Source organism: Balaenoptera musculus, chromosome 14 (genome assembly GCF_009873245.2).
Source record: "Balaenoptera musculus isolate JJ_BM4_2016_0621 chromosome 14, mBalMus1.pri.v3, whole genome shotgun sequence".
NCBI classification, from domain to species: domain Eukaryota; kingdom Metazoa; phylum Chordata; class Mammalia; order Artiodactyla; family Balaenopteridae; genus Balaenoptera; species Balaenoptera musculus.
The window spans coordinates 8,894,176-8,911,298 of record NC_045798.1 but is presented as its reverse complement, the minus strand read 5'-3'; the positions used below and the strand labels follow the sequence as shown (position 1 = coordinate 8,911,298).

The 17,123-nt window shown below is 43.1% G+C and overlaps 1 protein-coding gene across 1 annotated transcript in view; it reads left to right on the top strand.

The window, feature by feature from the left end:
• ANAPC7 (anaphase promoting complex subunit 7) overlaps positions 1–17,123 on the top strand; it is a 58,713-nt gene that overhangs the window by 21,033 nt on the left and 20,557 nt on the right. Inside the window, 2 exon segments of the mRNA XM_036874497.1 lie at positions 1,559–4,850; positions 14,094–14,374. Of these exon segments, the coding sequence (XP_036730392.1) occupies positions 1,559–1,748 (190 nt within the window). The 3' untranslated portion in view covers positions 1,749–4,850; positions 14,094–14,374.

The following is a 17,123-nucleotide window of genomic DNA, read 5'->3' as shown; positions in this document are numbered from 1 at the left end:
AGAGTTGTTTGTAAATTTATGACTTCTAAAGTCTTTTCCTTAAGTGATATTAACAACATTAAAGAACTGTTTCACTCATAACCAGCCACACCACTATAACATCTGTTTTCATTTGTGTAGATCATCTTCCTGGCCTTGCCAACACATATACGTATTTTTATAGGGTTATACGTAGTATATATTTTATATTCTGCTTTTTCAATCAACGTATTGTAAGTACTTTCCCATGTTTCTACCTACTGTAGTAGTTAAGAACTTAAGCTCTGAAGAATACTACCTTTACCACCTGTTATCTTGGGCAAGTTACTAACAGATTTCCTTGTCTATATCTACCTTATTAGGTATTAAATGATTAAATGAGGATTAAATGATTATTCCATGTAAAGCTCTTAGCACTGTGCCTGGTATATAGTAAATACTAAATAAATAGTGGTATTCTTACTTCTTAATACAGAAGTGATTTCTTTGAGGGTTGTCTGTGTGTCTATAAAGTTATGGTGGAGGCCTGTCTTTAATTGAGTCTGATCACATCCATTTACTTGTTCAGCAGTTAAGCACCACTCATGTGCCTGGCATCTCAGTAACCACTGGGGATGCTGTGATTCCGGGAGCTCTCAGTCTCAGACGTGCAGACTGATAGATACCATGTGCTAAGTGCTTTCAAAGCAGTCTCTAGAAGGCAAGGTGGGAGTGCAGAGGGTGGGGAGCGCTGGGTGTGGGTGAGAGCTGTATGGAAGGTTTCAGAGAATAGGAGTTGTTACAATCAATCTACAGTTATATAAGTAGGAACAGGATTCCAACATGGGTTTCATTTGCTTTTTGGAAACCCAGAAGCAAATGTGAAAATAAAATATAGAGACGGGATTTGCTAGATTGGACACTGGCTGGCCTCAGTGATGGTCACAAAGGCAAGAGGAGAGATTGCTTAGGAACCAAGTAAATAAATGTTCTGGACCCTCTGAACTTTGAGGGTTTTGGCATGCACAATACTCTTAGCTGCTACAGTCAAATGCCCAGGTGGGGTAGCTTTGGGTCCTCGGGTCTAACCTAGGAGTTGACAGATCTGTTCCATGGTAAGCATGATGATTTTGGTTGACTACTGAAATGCTGATATGTTTAATTATATCATAAGAACCTGGAACAATTTTACTCACAGAAAAATAAGTATTTTTTGTAAACTTGTAACTTAAAAACCCAATACTGTTAAATTATATTTGAATTTTTCTGTTAATGCTTGTTTGCTACTTTTTCATTTGTGTTATCTAGTATCTTCCTCTGGCAGAATGCTAGGGGTATTAAGTGTGAAAAGGTTTAAGAAATAAATGGAGAAAACTCAAATTGAGAATTCTAAAACTTAGGACAAGATGCCTTTTTTCGCTTCTAGTGGTGGACTCCCTCGATCCTCCCTATGGAACTGGAGTTGTTTGGAGAGGCCAGGCATTAGCAGTTTCTCTGTGACTGGGTGGTCATTTCACTGCTGTGCCAGGGAGAGATGACGCATCAGCCAGCAAGAAGCAAGGCAGAGATTCAGGCCTCTCCTTTGTTTTGTTGTCCCTAGTTTGGACCCCAATGACCAGAAGTCTCTAGAGGGGATGCAGAAGATGGAGAAGGAGGAGAGTCCCACGGATGCCACTCAGGAGGAGGATGTGGACGACATGGAAGGGAGTGGGGAAGAAGGGGACCTGGAGGGCAGCGACAGTGAGGCGGCCCAGTGGGCTGACCAGGAGCAGTGGTTCGGCATGCAGTGAGGCAGGCACAGCTCCGTGGCCACACTGGCCTGCCCTGCTCTGAGCACTTCCATGGACTGAAGGAACCTGTAGGAGCCCGCTCTCTGGGAGGACAATGATTCAGCATGTGATTGCAGCAGGGGTCTCTGCCCCTTGCTCCATATTTTTAGTAGTGACTTCATTTTTAAAAACTGAGCCTGACCAACCTTCCATATATCTCCATCCTCCTCTGCTCCAGTCAGGGAGGACCAAGTGAGCGCTCAGAGGCCCTTGGACATGTCGGGGCTTCTGGGACAGAGTGCTTTTTATAGAACTAACTTCTAAATCTGAAAGCTCGAGGAATAGACAGTGTTTTGTCTGTGATGTTGTGGATGGGTTTAAAGGAACGACCTGTTCCCCAGAGCAAGAGTGTCATCTCCCAGCAGCAGCATGGACTGGCCCTTTCAGAGAGGGTTTCCTGTCCCAGAAATCATTATCCTGGGCTGTCCAAACTTCCCTAGTAACCTTGCTTCCTTCTGCAATGTTAGTAATGCCTTAAGCTGACAGTTGCTGTTTTGCAGAACAGTTTTCCTATTTGCTAATCTGGTAACTTGCCTTTGAGCCTGGGCTGAATCTGAGAAACAAGTGTGACCTAGAGCATGAACAGAGGCGCAGTTGGGGTAATTAATAAAACTGTTTTTTGTACAGTAATGGTGTTGGGTTGGTCAGAATGGAAGCCCTTTATAGATTCTTTTTTTGGTCTCTTATTTACAGTGCACTGATTCAGCTCTAGAAGTATTTGCCATAAATAGACTCCCTTTTTCTCAGAGTGCTGGGAGCTGGGAGGATTGGGAACCTCAGGTAACACTGAGCTGGTTCATCCATTTGCATTTTTGATTGGTAAATTCCTGGGGAGAGTCTTTGGCCAGATTTTAGACTGATTATGCCTGTCTCTGTCAGGGGCGCTGAGGTCGGTGTCTGGTTTCAGCATTCTGTTGTGGGGTCAGCAGGGGGCTCATTCCCTGGGCTCGGGTGCTGGGAGACTACCCACCCTTTCCCCCTTGTTTAATATGTGATGCTTTTGGAGGTGAATGTAGTGGGGGGTGTCGCAGCTAACCCCAGATTCTCATTAAAATTAGTCTAAGGTGGTACAAAATGGGAATTTGACATAAATGTAAAGTTCTGTCTTAATGTGTAAAAACATAGAAGTGTACAATAGTTCAGGAGCTTAGAACATCTGGTAACTGCAGTTTAAAGTGGGCAAAAAGTTACTGTTAAAGTATCTTTCAGTATGAGAACCAAAGCTTGGGCAGCAGCATTTGATGGAGCGGTTTTTAAAGAGCCCGGCAGGCAGTTGGAGTCAAGCCAGGTGAATGTGTGGCCCAGAGAAGACACTGCTCTTTGGTGCTCGCTGCAGGATGCAAGCTCGCCGCAGGATGCAGGCTCATGTCCTTCCTCAGCTCACCTCTGAGCATCCACGATCAGTTAGTGCTTTGGGAGAAAAAGTGAAATCTCTCCTCTGGGGAGGAAGCCCAGCCCCACCCTCCTGATCTTGTTTCTGCACGTCAGACTCATCACCATGAGCCCTGAGATTCTCTCAGGATCAGTCTGTGCCTTGGAACCCGCACCTGTGCCCCGCCTTCCATCAGCAGCCTCACGTTTTTCCCCTTTCATCTCTGCTGGGAGCCCCTGGATCAGTCTGGCCTGTCCATCCCAGGCCCCTCCCTCCCAGCAACACCCTGCACTGGATTCCTCAGGCCCCTCACACCTGCAGCTCCAGTATTTCCATCTCGGCAGTGCTGGGGTGACAACTGGGTTGAAGTGGCAACTGAAACTATATTTTTAGAGCACCTGACATAGGATTGAAAACACTCTCAGTTTACTTCAAAGAATCAGAGGAGTTTGAGTTGGAGGGTGCTGAAGCTCTTCCCTGCCAGTCACTTGCTCTCATAAACAGAAAACCTCATGAGGGTGAGGAGCCCCAGGAAGCAGGGGCACAATCAGGCTGACCAGCCCTGTCGCTGTCCCACTGATCCACTTGCAGGAAACCAAGCAACCTTATAAAGGATGCCCTTCCACATGCCTGCAGTCACCACAGGTACCTTCTGCTGTCTGGATTTTCGCACAGCCAATATGGGGATGTTTTAACTGATGCTTGTCATTCCTCCTGGCTCCTTCCAGATTGTTTGAAGCACAGGTTTGGAATCAGACTGGGTTGGGTTCTAAAAGTCTGAGCTCACCTGTTAGTGCTGTGGGTCAGGGGCCAGGTGGTTAGCCTCCATGCTCTGGGCTCCCTCATCCTCTGGGCTGAGGACTGAATAATCCTGTGAGGAGTTCATCATGGTCCCCATTGGGAACATCATTGCCATCACGAGGGTAATGGAGATGCTAGAATGCCAATTCTTTCCTGGGGAACTGGGGACTGGTGGTATCACTCTGAAGCCTTCTTGCTCTTCTCTCCTGGAGGTCCCTCTGCTGAGCAGGGAGGCAGGGTCCTAAGGAAGGGTGTTCCATGCCCTCCACCTTGGCCCTTCACTCTTCGTTTCTGAACCCATGCTGTGTGCCAGGGACCTGGCAGATGTGACCCCTACAGAGCTTATGTCAGGAGTGCTCCTTGCCAGCCTTAGTTTGGAGGCCACACTCCTGCCTCTGAATTCTTTCCCAGAGAATGAGGCCAGCTTTTGCCTGAATCTGTAATTCTGAAACTTGATTATGCTTCTCAGTGATACAGATTTCTAGGCTGGACACCAAACTTTAATCCAAGTCTGGGCCCTGGGCCCAAGAGTCTGCATCTTTAATCCCATCCCAATTTACTATTCTGATGCAGCTGTTCCCTGGTCCAAATATTGAGAAACCTGGGAGAAGGGTTTGAGGGCCCCAGAAGCTGCAGGCCTGACCTTAGAGGGCCCCTGGGGGCCTCACTCTGTAGTTGCCTGTGGGTGGGGCAACTCTCATGACCAGGCCTCTTGAGCCCATGCCCAGGCCTGCTTGCTGACCCCGAAGCCATGGGCACTGCCTGCTGCATTCTCTCTGCTGACAACAGGCAGTGAGGCCTGACTCAACAAGAACCTCACTTCAGCGTCCAGGGACAGCATCCATAACCAGGCCTGCCAGGAATTCCTGGCACTGGGAGGGCCTGTTGAGGTAAGTGCCTTACTAAGGTTTTCCACTTCCCCCAGGAGCTTCCCTGCCCTGGGGCAGTGGAAGGGGTACCACTCACGGGCCACAGAGGGCAGGCTTTTATTGTCTAGATGCTCTGACCTGCCCTGGCTACACCTGGGCCTCCACCATTTGGGGCCAGGGTGTGTGCAAGATGTCAGTTGTTGCCATCACAGAACATGTTACTTATTTCACAAACTACATGGTACCAGCAACACCAAGAAAATCCAGAAGATCACGTAAGTCTCCTTAGCAGCCATTAGAAGAAAACAGTTTAAAAATAACCAAGTACCCTCATACATTGCTGGCGGGAAGATAAAATAATATAGCTGCTGTGGAAAACAGTCTGGCAGTTCTTCAAAAATTTAAACATTTACCATATGAACCAGCAATTCCACTTCTGGGTATATACCCAAAAGAATTGAAGCAGGGTCTCAGATGCTTGCACACCTGTGTTCATAGCAACACTGTTCACAATGGAAATAACCCAAATGTCCATTGTTGGATGAATGGACGAACAAAATATAGTATAGCCATACAAAGGAATATTATTCAACCTTAAAAAGAAAGTAAATCCTGCCACATGTTAACAATATGGATAAACCTTAAGGACATTATGCTAAGTGAAATAAGCCGGTCACTAAAGGACAGTAGAATGATTCTGCTTATATGAGACCCCTAGAGGAGTCAGATTCATAGAGACAAAGTAGAATGGTGGTTACCAGGGCCTGGAGGGAGGGGGAATGGGGAGTTAAATGAGTACAAGTTTGGAATGTTGAAAAAACTCTGGAGATGGATGGTGGTGATGGTTGTATAACAAACTACTTAAAAATGGTTAAGATGGTTAAAAATGGTTAAGATGGTTAAAAAAAAGTACATATATCCAAAAAAAAGAAATGGCCTGTAATTCTGCCATTCAGATAACCCTGTCAACCCATGTGTTTGTAATATATAGACGTTATATAAACGTACACATGGTTAAAATTAAGAGAGAAAGGTATAAAATTAAAAATATATCTACTTCCCAACCTACTGAATCCCAGTGTCTCCACAAAATAAATTTTCTGGACTACATTTAGAAAAATAGTCTTGAGCTTTTACCTAATGATAATGTATATGAAAGTTACACTAAATTGGTCATGCTGTACACACGGAAGTTCCTGCCAGCGGTATCACTGTGCTCTTCCTTGCCTTAACAGTTCCACAGAATCCCATTCTGTGGATGGAACCATTTCTGTTGTAACCCTTCTGCTGTTGGTAGACCCCTGTTTCCAGCTTTGTATATAATTATTGCAGTCTGCACTACCATGAACATGTTTTGGCATAGTATTCCAAAGACAGAGTTCAAGTTCCTTGTAGTAAAATTTCTGATCTCAGAGTATGTGCATTTAAAGGCTTTGATGGATGCTGTCAGATTGCTCTCCAACAATAGATGGGAGTGCTTGTTTCCTGAACCCTCAGTAAACACTGGTGTCATCAAGTGTTTTTGTTTTTTACCGGTCTTCGGTGTGATAAAAGCTCGTATCATTTTGATTTGCTATTTCTTGAGCACTCGTCCGGCCTGAGCTATAAGGTAAGCCCTGTGCCTGTGTTATCACATTTTAGCCTCACACTCCTGAGGCATCACTGAAATTAGCCGCATTTCATAGATGAGCAAACAGTCTTCATCTGTCCAAGATTTCTCATCTTAGAGTTTTTGTGTGTTCTTAACTGCGATCTCTGCACAATTTTCTAGTCTGTTAAGGAAAAAATGGGCTCTAAGCACCCCTTGCTGTCCGTCTTAATCCTCAGTCTTGCTGGATTTAAGGGCTGCCAAACCGTTTGGCAAGGGCAGCACCATCACTAGGCCGCTCTTGCTGGTCACTTCAATCTTCCAGTGTCTGTCTCTTTATAAACAGCCCTGTGGTGACCTCCGTTGTGCTCACAGCTTTTTCCTTCTTTGGGTAAATTCCCAGGAGGGGGATTTCAGAGTGAAAGGATATAGTGATCTTGTTTGGAACTTTCAAGGGGGCTGACTAGCTGGTCCTGTTTCTGTGAAGCGAATCTGTAAGCTCAGGCCAGCCCTGTGGGCTCCCTGTCTCTGGTCAGTGTGCCCCAGCTGCCCCAGTCTACCTAGGGAGTCCATCCATTGGCTTCAGGTTAGGGGTGAACCAGGAGATTCCCAGTCTCTGGAACTCCCATCTCACTTCCTCTTGCTGGAGTGGGAGCTTATGGTGGACTGGTGAGGTCTGCTGAGGCCTCTACCTTTGCTTTCTCAGGCCTTTGGGATTTGGGGACCCCTTCCCCCATGGGACAGCCCTTGCTGGCTCTGGGTTGGAGAGTGTTTCCTGGACTGAGGTCACATCTCTATTTTAGGGCTGAGGGAGACCGTGCTTGATGAGGCTTATCGTGTGTGTGTGTGTGTGTGTGTGTGTGTGTGTGTGTGTGCATGTGTGTGTGTGTGTGTGTGTGGCAGTGGTGATTGCGGGCTACTTGTGTCCTCTCTGAGCCTCCATCCTTCTTTCAGTGCCTCCTTGGAGGAATTCCACCCTCCCCACTAGGAGGGCTGAGCCTCTCAAAGGAAGGGCCTGTCCCTACCACCAGGTAGAAGGCTCAGGTCAATGGCCTGTCACTGGCTACATGGCCCTTAACCTCTCTGTGCCTCCATCTTCTTTTGGAAGAGAACTCAGGGAGTCGGGACCCCTCTCTGGGTCGTCCGGTGTGTGGGGCTTTGTGGCAGGGCTGTCAGCATTGGAGCCTTTGGGTGGGTCGTGTGGGAGGGGAGTGGCCTCCCAAGGCTAAACCTTGGTCCTTTTGGGGTCAGCATCCTTGTGGACATGAGCCTTGCCCTCTGGCCCCCTTTGGTGCTGGATGAACAGATTTGCCCTGAGCCCCTCTCAGTGCCAGGTTTAGTCCTACATGGGTCTGTGGCCCAGAGAAATTATTTTTAATTTTTGGATCATTTTCCATTTATGACTTCAGTCCACTCTACCCACCAGCCCATCTCCCTTGTCAGGCCCCTGGGGCAGTGGGGATTTTGTCCAGGGATTGAGAGGGAATGGTAGCAAGCAGGGATCTTTTCTGAGAGAGGCCTCTGCCCTCCAGCCTGGGTGGTGCCAAGACTGAAGCCCCGTCCTTGATGGGCTGAAAGAAGCTGATCTCCAAAGCCCCCCAGTCCCCTACTGCTCCCCAGTCCCATGCTGCTGCTTTGCTGAGCTTGATGGTGTTTGATGGGAAGGGACAGAGATGACCCCTATGCACAGTCCCCATCTGGAGCTACTCTAACCAGCCGTGTTGACCAGAAAGACAGCTTCTGTCAGCTTAGGGGAGGCCAGAGGGAGCCACCTCAGAGGACAAGGCCATGTGAAGACCCCTAACCAAATCTAGGAGAACCGCCTCCCATGAAGAATAATTGTGCCAGGGCACTAGGGCCAGAGCCTGCCTAGGGGACAGATAAGTTTTTCCTTTCTTTTTAAATAAAAATGTAAAATTTGTAAAATATAGCATACATATAGAAGTATATGAAAATATGTAGAAACACACATGTACACTTTATCCAGGACAAGAAATAGAACATTTTCACAATCCCAGAAGACCCCTTGTGCTCAAAACTGATAACATCCCATTCCCTCCCTCCTTCTGCCCACCTTTCTCCACTACCCCTGCCAGAGGTAACCACTATTCTGAATCTTGTTTTTATATACTTCCTTTACTTTCTGACCCTGGAAGTTCAAGTGAACCTTGAACAGATAGCTCATTTTTCTCACCTGTAATATTGTTTTTCCATTTTATTTTCAGTTTTACCATGTTTTTATCCTAAACACATTTATTTGCTGTTCTTGAATTTAATGTAAATAGTCATGTTGTCTATATTTTTCCATGATACCCTTACTTAACATTTTAAATATTGATTCATATTAATACTCCTATAGCTTCATTTTTAATTGATAGACATTATTTTTAGAACAGTTTTAGATTTATAGAAAAATAGAGTAGATAGTACAGAGAATACCCATATATCCTGCACACAGTTTTCCCTGCTAACATCTTACATTAGTATGGCATGTTTATTACAATTAATGAAGACTGTTACATTATTATTAACAAAAGTCCATAGTTTATTCAAGTTTCCTTTAGTTTTTACCTTATATCCTTTTTTGGTTCCAGGGTTCCATCCAGGGTAGCACACTACATTTAGACATCATCATGTCTCCTTAGGTTCCTCTTGGCTGTGAAAGTTTCTCAGACTATCCTTTTTTTTTTTTTTTTTGATGACTTTCCTTGAAAATTTGGTGAGGAGTGGTCAGGCATTCGTAGGATACTACGTTCATTTTTCACTGCTATATAATATTCCATGGGGTGTATCCAACACCCCCATCTTATTAATTCTGCCAATGATGGACATTTTAGTTGTTTCTAGTTTTTTTCAAACATTGCTGCTATGTATGTTTTCATATGTGACTTCTGTACATAAGCACAGACTTGTGTAGGGTTATACTCAGAGGTGGAACTGATGGGTGTAAGGTATGCACGTGTTCAGTTTTACCAGATATTGTCAAACTGTTTTCCAAAGAAGTTGTACAAATTTACATGCACACCTGCAGTCCTTTGTCCCAGCTCCTCACTGGCATTTGGTATTGTCAAACCTTAATTTTCTCCTGGATGTGGGATGACATAGTGATTTTAATTTACAAGTTTCTGTTTTTGTAACAAGATTGAACATCATTTCATATATCTAGGAATTACTTGTGCTTCCTCTTCTGTGAAAAAATTTTTTGCCCATTTTTCTATTGCACTTATTTTTCTTATTAATTCATAGAAGTTCTTTATATATTCTGGATGTAATTCAGAATATGAGTTGCAGATACCTTCTTCCAGTTTGTGACTTGCCTTTTCATTCTCTTTTTTAACATTCACCTTTTTGTTTTTTCATCTTTGGAAGTCAGAGCTATGCTATCTCCAGCCTTCTTTCTTTCTTTATTTTTTGGAAATATTTATTTATTTATTTTTGGCTGCGTCGGGTCTTAGTTGAGGCACACGGGATCTTTTGTTGCGGCATGCGGGCTTCTGTCTAGTTGCAGTGTGCATGCTCTCTAGTTGTGCGTGGGCTCTGTAGTTGTGGTACGTGGGCTTAGTTGCCCCGCAGCATGCGGGCTCTTAGTTCCCCGACCAGGGATCAAACCTGCGTCCCCTGCATTGGAAGGCGGATTCTTAACCACTGGACCACCAGGGAAGTCTCCTTCACTCTCTTTAATAGTATCTTTTTTTTTTTTTTTTTTGATTTATTTAATTTATTTTTTGGCTGCGTTGGGTCTTCGTTGCTGTGCACGGGCTTTCTCTAGTTGTGGCGAACGGGGGCTACTCTTCGTTGCAGTGCAAGGCCTTCTCATTGTGGTGGCTCCTCTTGTTGCAGATCACAGGCTTTAGGCGCGCAGGCTTCAGTAGTTGTGGTGCGCAGGCTTCAGTATTTGTGGCACACAGGCTTCAGTAGTTGTGGTTTGCAGGCTCTAGAGCACAGGCTCAGTAGTTGTGGCGCATGGGCTTAGTTGCTCCGCAGCATGTGGGATCTTCTTGGACCAGGGCTCAAACCTGTGTCCCCTGAATTGGCATGCAGATTCTTAACCACTGCGCCACCAGGGAAGCCCCAATAGTATCTTTGATTAACAGAGGGTCTTAATTTTAATGTACTTGAATTTACCAGTCTTTTTCTTTATGGTTGTATTTCCTTCCTTCCTTCCCTCCTCCCTCCCTCCTTCCTTCCTTCCTTCCTTTCCTGTTGTTTTTTGGCCACACCGTGTGACTTGTGGGATCTCAGTTCCCCAACCAGGGATTGAACTTGGGCCACGGCAGTGAAAGCCCAGAATCCTAACCACTCGGCCACCAGGGAATTCCCTATGGTTGTATTTTCTAATTCTTATGATATCTTTCCTTATCTCAGAGTCAAAAATTTATTCTCCTGTATGTACGGTGTGAGGTAGGGATCCAATTTTATTGATTTTTAAAAATTTAGGTTTAAACATGCATAACCATCAGGTATTAAAAAATTACCTGCTTTTTCCACTGATCTTTAATGCCAGCTGGGTTACAAATCAGGTGTTCGAAATGAGCAACTCTGTTTCTAAGCTCTCTTTTCCATACCATTGGTCAGTTTTTCTATCCCAGCACCTATACCTCACTGTCTTAATTTTACTGTAGCTTTATAAAATTTATTGATATTTGGAAGGGCAAGACTCCTTGATCTTAGAAGTGTTCTGGCTATTCTTAGCTCTTTGCACTTCCATTAAATTGTTAGTATCAGATGGTCTAATATATTTTCTTAAGTTAGATTCACAATTTTCAAAAGGGCATAAGGTGAAACTTCCCCGTCTTCTTTCTTCTCCTAATTCCCTCCTCAGAAGCAATCATAATTACTAGTTTCTTGTGTATTTTTTCAGAAATAATTTGAAATTGCATGTTTGTATATATACTATACCACCCCCCGTTTTGTACCTGTACTGTTCATCGGCAGAGTTTATTTAAAAAGTAAACTTTCCATATTCAGTGAAATCTTTCTTAATAGGTCATGATGTATAAATATCAAAGACATAAAAATGTTAAACTTTGTACACTTTTAGTCCTGAATTAAAACCATTTTGATTTTAAGTAAGTTTAACTTACAAAATGTATTTTATAATTTCTACTAATTTTGATGAAAAAGCAGTCAGTTTCAGCTCCTCCAACACTTCCTAGCTGACTGCTGGACATGTTTGTATCTCTTCCTGCTGCTGGAATCATATTAGAAGCATGGATTGCTTTTCAAAATAGAAATATCTGGGTCATGCGGAAATCACTCTCTCAGAAACAGAGCAACAGGAATAACATATTTAGTATGTTCTTATAATGTTACTATTGATTATATTTGGGGTTGGCTCTATCACCTTCTATTATCCTTTCTATTTTTTATATCCTTTTCATTTTTTTAATATCTTTTTAGATTTCTTTCATTTTTGTCCTTCTGTTGATTTGTTAGTCTTGCCTCTATTTCTGTTATTTAGTGTTTACCCTAGGAAATGGCAACATACTTACCAGTGTATCTAAATCTGGAGCTAGCCAGTGACGTTGCCATGCTCCTGGGTGACAGAGGCCTGCACATCACTTAGATTGCTTACCCCTGCCCCCCATCTAGAGTTTCCCTTAGTGTGAGTCTGCTGGTGAAGAATTCTGTTTTTGTTTGTCTGAAAATATTTGACTTCGATTCTTTAATTACTGTATATTTTCTCCAGGTTTAGTATTCTAGGTTGCCAGTAATTTCAGCACATGAAGTTGTCATCTCACTGTTTTCTGGCCTCCACTAACTGTTGTGAAGTCAGCAGTAGGCTGTCACTCCTTAAAGGTAGTGCCTTTTTTTTTTTTTTTTTTTTTTTTGCCCTCTGTTGCTTTTAAGATTTTCTCTGTCTTTGCTTCTCTGCAGTTCACTATACTATTTCTAGGGCCGGATTTCTTGTTATTTACACTTTTTGCGATTTGTTGGGATTCTTGCATCTGGATTATCACTTCTAGAAAATTCTCAGCCATTTCCTCTTCAAATAATACCTCTCTCATACTCTCGTCTTCTGAAACTATGATAAAATGTATATTTGACTTTGTCACCTTTTCTCAGTCTATCTTCCAGGTATTTTTACCTTCCTTCTGTATTTTCTAGCTTTTTTTTCCTTTCTCTGCTGCATTCTGCTGTATTTTCTTTTCATCTGTCTTCCACTTCATTTGTTATTTTGCAGTGTCCACTCTGATACCACATCCATCCATCCATTAAGTTTTTAGTTTTGGTTATTGTACTTTTCATTTCTAGGGTTCCATTTAAGTTCCCTCTCTGCTACGTTCCCTTTTTTTTGGCTGCGCTGCAGCATGTGGGATATTAGTTCCCAGACCAGGGATCAAACCTGTGCCCCCTGCAGTGGAAGCATGGAGTCTTAACCACTGGACTGCCAGGGAAGTCCCTATGTTAACTTTTTTTTTCTTTTAAGATTTTTTTTGATATGGACCATTTTTTAAAGTCTTTATTGACTTTGTTACAATGTTGCTTCTGTTTTATGTTTTGGTTTTTTGGCCGTGAGGCATGTGGGATCTTAGCTCCCCAACCAGGGATCAGATCTGCACCCCCTGCATTGGAAGGTGAAGTCTCAACCACTGGACTGCCAGGGAAGTCCCCCTTTGTTCACTTTTAATAATTCCTGTGTCCTGCAGATTTTCATCTATTTTTCTTTAAGCAAAGTAAGCATGAATGTGTTCTTTTTATTTATTTATTTTTTAAAAAGATTTATTTAATTATTTATTTATTTTTGGCTGTGTCGGGTCTTAGCTGTGGCATGCGGGATCTTTTGTTGCAGTGCACGAGCTTCTCTCTAATTGTGGTGTACGGGTTTTCTCTTCTCTAGTTGTGGCGCACAGGCTCCAGGGCATGTGGGCTCTGTAGTTGTGGCGCTCAGGTTCCAGAGCTCATGGGCTCTGTAGTTTGCAGCATGCAGGCTCTCTAGTTGAGGCGTGGAAGCTTAGTAGTTGTGGTGTGCAGGCTTAGTTGCCCTGCGGCATGTGGGACCTTAGTTCCCCGACCAGGGATCCAACCCGCGTCCCCTGCATTGGAAGGTGGATTCTTTACCAGTGGACCACCAAGGAAGTCCCAGTATGAATGTTTTATATCTAATACTTCCCATATGTGAAGTCTGTGTGGATCTGTAATGTGTGTTTCTGTAGGCTCTCACTCATGGTACCTTGTTTTCTTATGTACTTGGTTGTCTTCTACTGTGTGCTGCTTTGAAAAATAATTGTGTGGTTCTCCTATGACGTAAAATGAAGGTGCCTTTCCCCCAGACAGGATTTACATTTATTTCTGCTTGGTGCTTAGGAGTACTGTCAGTGACTTTAAATTCATGCCTTGAGGTTTCATAGGTCACCACTAGGATAGAGTTTGGGCTGCAGATATTTTCCTGGTTCTGCTCAGCACCAAGGCAATGCTGCCTACCATTCTTTGAGTTTTGGGGAAGGTTTGCTTGTACCCTGAGGTGTTAGCCCTTCAGGGGTCACAGCTTAATGTCCTTTGAGACTTCCCACTTTTGGTGGGCCCTGGATTTGACTTTGCCTTTTTTACTCTGTGAGCCCTCAAAACCCCTGCTTGCATTCACAGCTTAGTTTATTTGGATAGGTAGATGCCACTAGGAGAAAAGTTGACCTCTCCTAGTGGATATTCTGATGATCTCTCTTGCTTTCTCTTAGATTTTTGCCTGGAAATTCTGGACCACCTTATAGTTCTTCGATGCTTCTATGAGGATTTTTAAAAAATTTGGTGAGTGGGCAAGATTGTGGAATAAGAAGACCCTGAGCTCATCTCCTTCCATGGGCACAGCAAAACTACAACTATTTATACACAACAACTATTGACGAGAACGACATGAAGACTAGCAGAAAAGATCTTCTGCAACTAAAGATAAAATGAAGGAACCATGAGACAAGTAGGAAGGGTGGAGACACAGTATAGTCAAGTCCTATACCCCCAGGTAGGCGAACCACAAATGGGAGGATAATTACAATTAGAGAGGTTCTCCCCAAGGAGTAAAGGGGTCTGAGCCCCACATTGGGCTCCCTAGCCCAGGGACGTCACACTAGGAAAACGAGTCCCCAGAACATTTGGCTTCAAAGGTCAGTGGGTGCTTTTAAAGGGCACACACAAAATCATGAAACCAGCTTTACAGTGGAAGAATGGATAAAGGAGATGTGGTATGTATCCATCCATGTTGTTGCAAATGGCAAGATTTCATTCTTTTTTGTGGCTGAGTCATATATATATATATATAATATAGAATGCTTTTAGACTTATGGAAAAATTAAGCAGATAGTACAGAGGGTTCTCATATACCCCAGACCCAGATTCCCTTGTTATTAACATTTTTTAACAATATGGTACATTTTTAATGATACTTATACATTATTATTAACTAAAGTCCGTAATTTATTCAGATTTCGTTAGTCTTTTCCTATTTCTATTCCAGGATCCCATTCAGGATACCGTACTGCATTTAGTCAGCATGTGTTCTTAGGCTTCTCTTGGCTGTGAAAGTTTCTCAGACTTTCCTTCTTTTTGATGACCTCAACAGTTTTAAGGACCATTGGTCAGGGATTTTGCAGAGTGTCTTTTGGGATTTGTCAGATGTTTCTCCTTTGATTAGACTGAGGTTATGTGTTTTGGGAGGAAGACCACAGGTAAAATGTCGTCCTCTTCACTTCATATCAAGGGTACATGCTCTCAGGATGACATCACTTAGCTGAGGTAGGGTCTGTCAGGTTTCTCCACTCTGAGTTACTTTTTCCCCTGTCTACATTATATGTACTCTTTTTTTTGGGGGGTGGGGGGCTGCACTGGGCCTTTGTTGCTGCACATGGGGTTTCTCTAGTTGCAGTGAGTTGGGGGGGCTGCTCTCCATTGCGATGTACGGGGCTTCTCATTGTGGTGGCTTCTCTTGTTGTGGAGCACGGGCTCTAGATGCTTGGGCTTCAGTAGTTGCAACATGTGGGCTCAGTAGTTGTGGCGCACGGGCTTAGTTGCTCCGCGGCATGTGGCATCTTCCTGGACCAGGGATCGAACGCGCATCCCCTGCATTGGCAGGCGGATGTTTAACCACTGCGCCACCAGGGACGTTCCCATATGTACTCTTTGGAAGGAAGTCACTATGTGATTTAAGCTCAGGCTTAAAGAACTTCACCTCTGTAATGGCAGATTGCCTATAGAAATTACTTGGATTCTTTCTACAAGGGAGATTTCTGTTTTCTCCCATTTATTTATATCAATATGAACTCATGGATGTTTATTTTATACTTTGGATTATAATTCAATACTACTTTATTTTATTGCTCTAATTGTTCCAGCTTTGGCCATTCAAAGCTTCTTCACTTGGCTCCTGTGTCCCTTTGACATAACTTCATCTCCTTGATCATTGATTTTGTGTTTGAGCACTTCCTTACTTTCTGGCACTAGTGTTCTCCAGGCATTTGTACATTTTCTGCCTCAGTTCTAGAATCAGCCATTTTCTCCAAGGAGACTTGATTCCTTTAATTGGAGAATGGCATCAGAAACCTAAACTAGGAGCTAAGTGTGCTCATCGCCACTGGAGTGTCCTTGCTTCTTGGCCCACTCAGTTGACAGTGCAATACATATGTGTATACACATAACTAGAAATATTTCTATATGGAATTGTCTGTATTAATATTAAGCTAAACATAATTTATCCTGGTGTTTCCAACTGTAATTCACTACCACATGGATCATTCTAGCTGTCTTCCCTTGCTTATCTGTAGCCTCCTGCTCCAGCAGTGAGAAAACTGGCTACCACCATCTGCCATCTATATCACAGCATTTTCAGTTATTCTCAGCAACCATCATTACTGAAAACTTCCTCTTGTTTTTTAAAAGAAATGGTAGAATATTATTTAACCTCTACATGTTTGTGTGTTTGCAGGGTTTTTTTTGCTTCTGTTTTTTTCTTATACTTGATTTCTAGTATCATAGCATTGTGGTCAGAAAAGATGTTTGCTATGATTTCAGTTTTCTTAAATTTACCAACCCCAGTTTATGACTCTGTCCTGGAGAATGTTCCATATGTACTTGAAAAGAATGTGTATTCTGCTCCTTTTGGATGGGATGTTTTATATATATATTCCATTTGTTCTAATGTGTCATTCAAGGCCAGTGTTTTCTGTCTGGATGATATGTCCATCGATCTAAGTGGTGTGTTAAAGTCCCCTACTAATATTGTGTTACTGTCAGTTTCTCCCTTTATGTCTGTTAATATTTGCTTTATGTATTTAGGTGCTCCTGTGTTGGGTGAATATATATATAGAGTTGTTATGTCTTCTCTTTGGATTGATCCCTTGATCACTATGTAATGTCCTTTGCCTCCTGTTAAAGTCTTTGTTTCAAAATCTATTTTGTCTGACACAAGTATCGCTACTCCAGCATTCTTTTCATTTCCCTTTGCATAGAATGCCTTTTTCCATCCTCTCACTTTCAGTATGCCTTTTGATCTGAGATGAGTCTCTTGAAGGCAGTATATATATGGGTCTTCTTTTTGTATCCATTCAGTCACTCTATGTCTTGGAGCATTTAGTCCATTTACATTTAAAGTAATTATTGATAGGTATGTACTTACTGCCATTAAAAATAATAATAAATTTATTTATTTATGCAGCCTGATGCAGCCATCAGGTCTTCGTTGCTGCGCGCGGGCTTTTCTCTGGTTGTGGCGAGAGCGG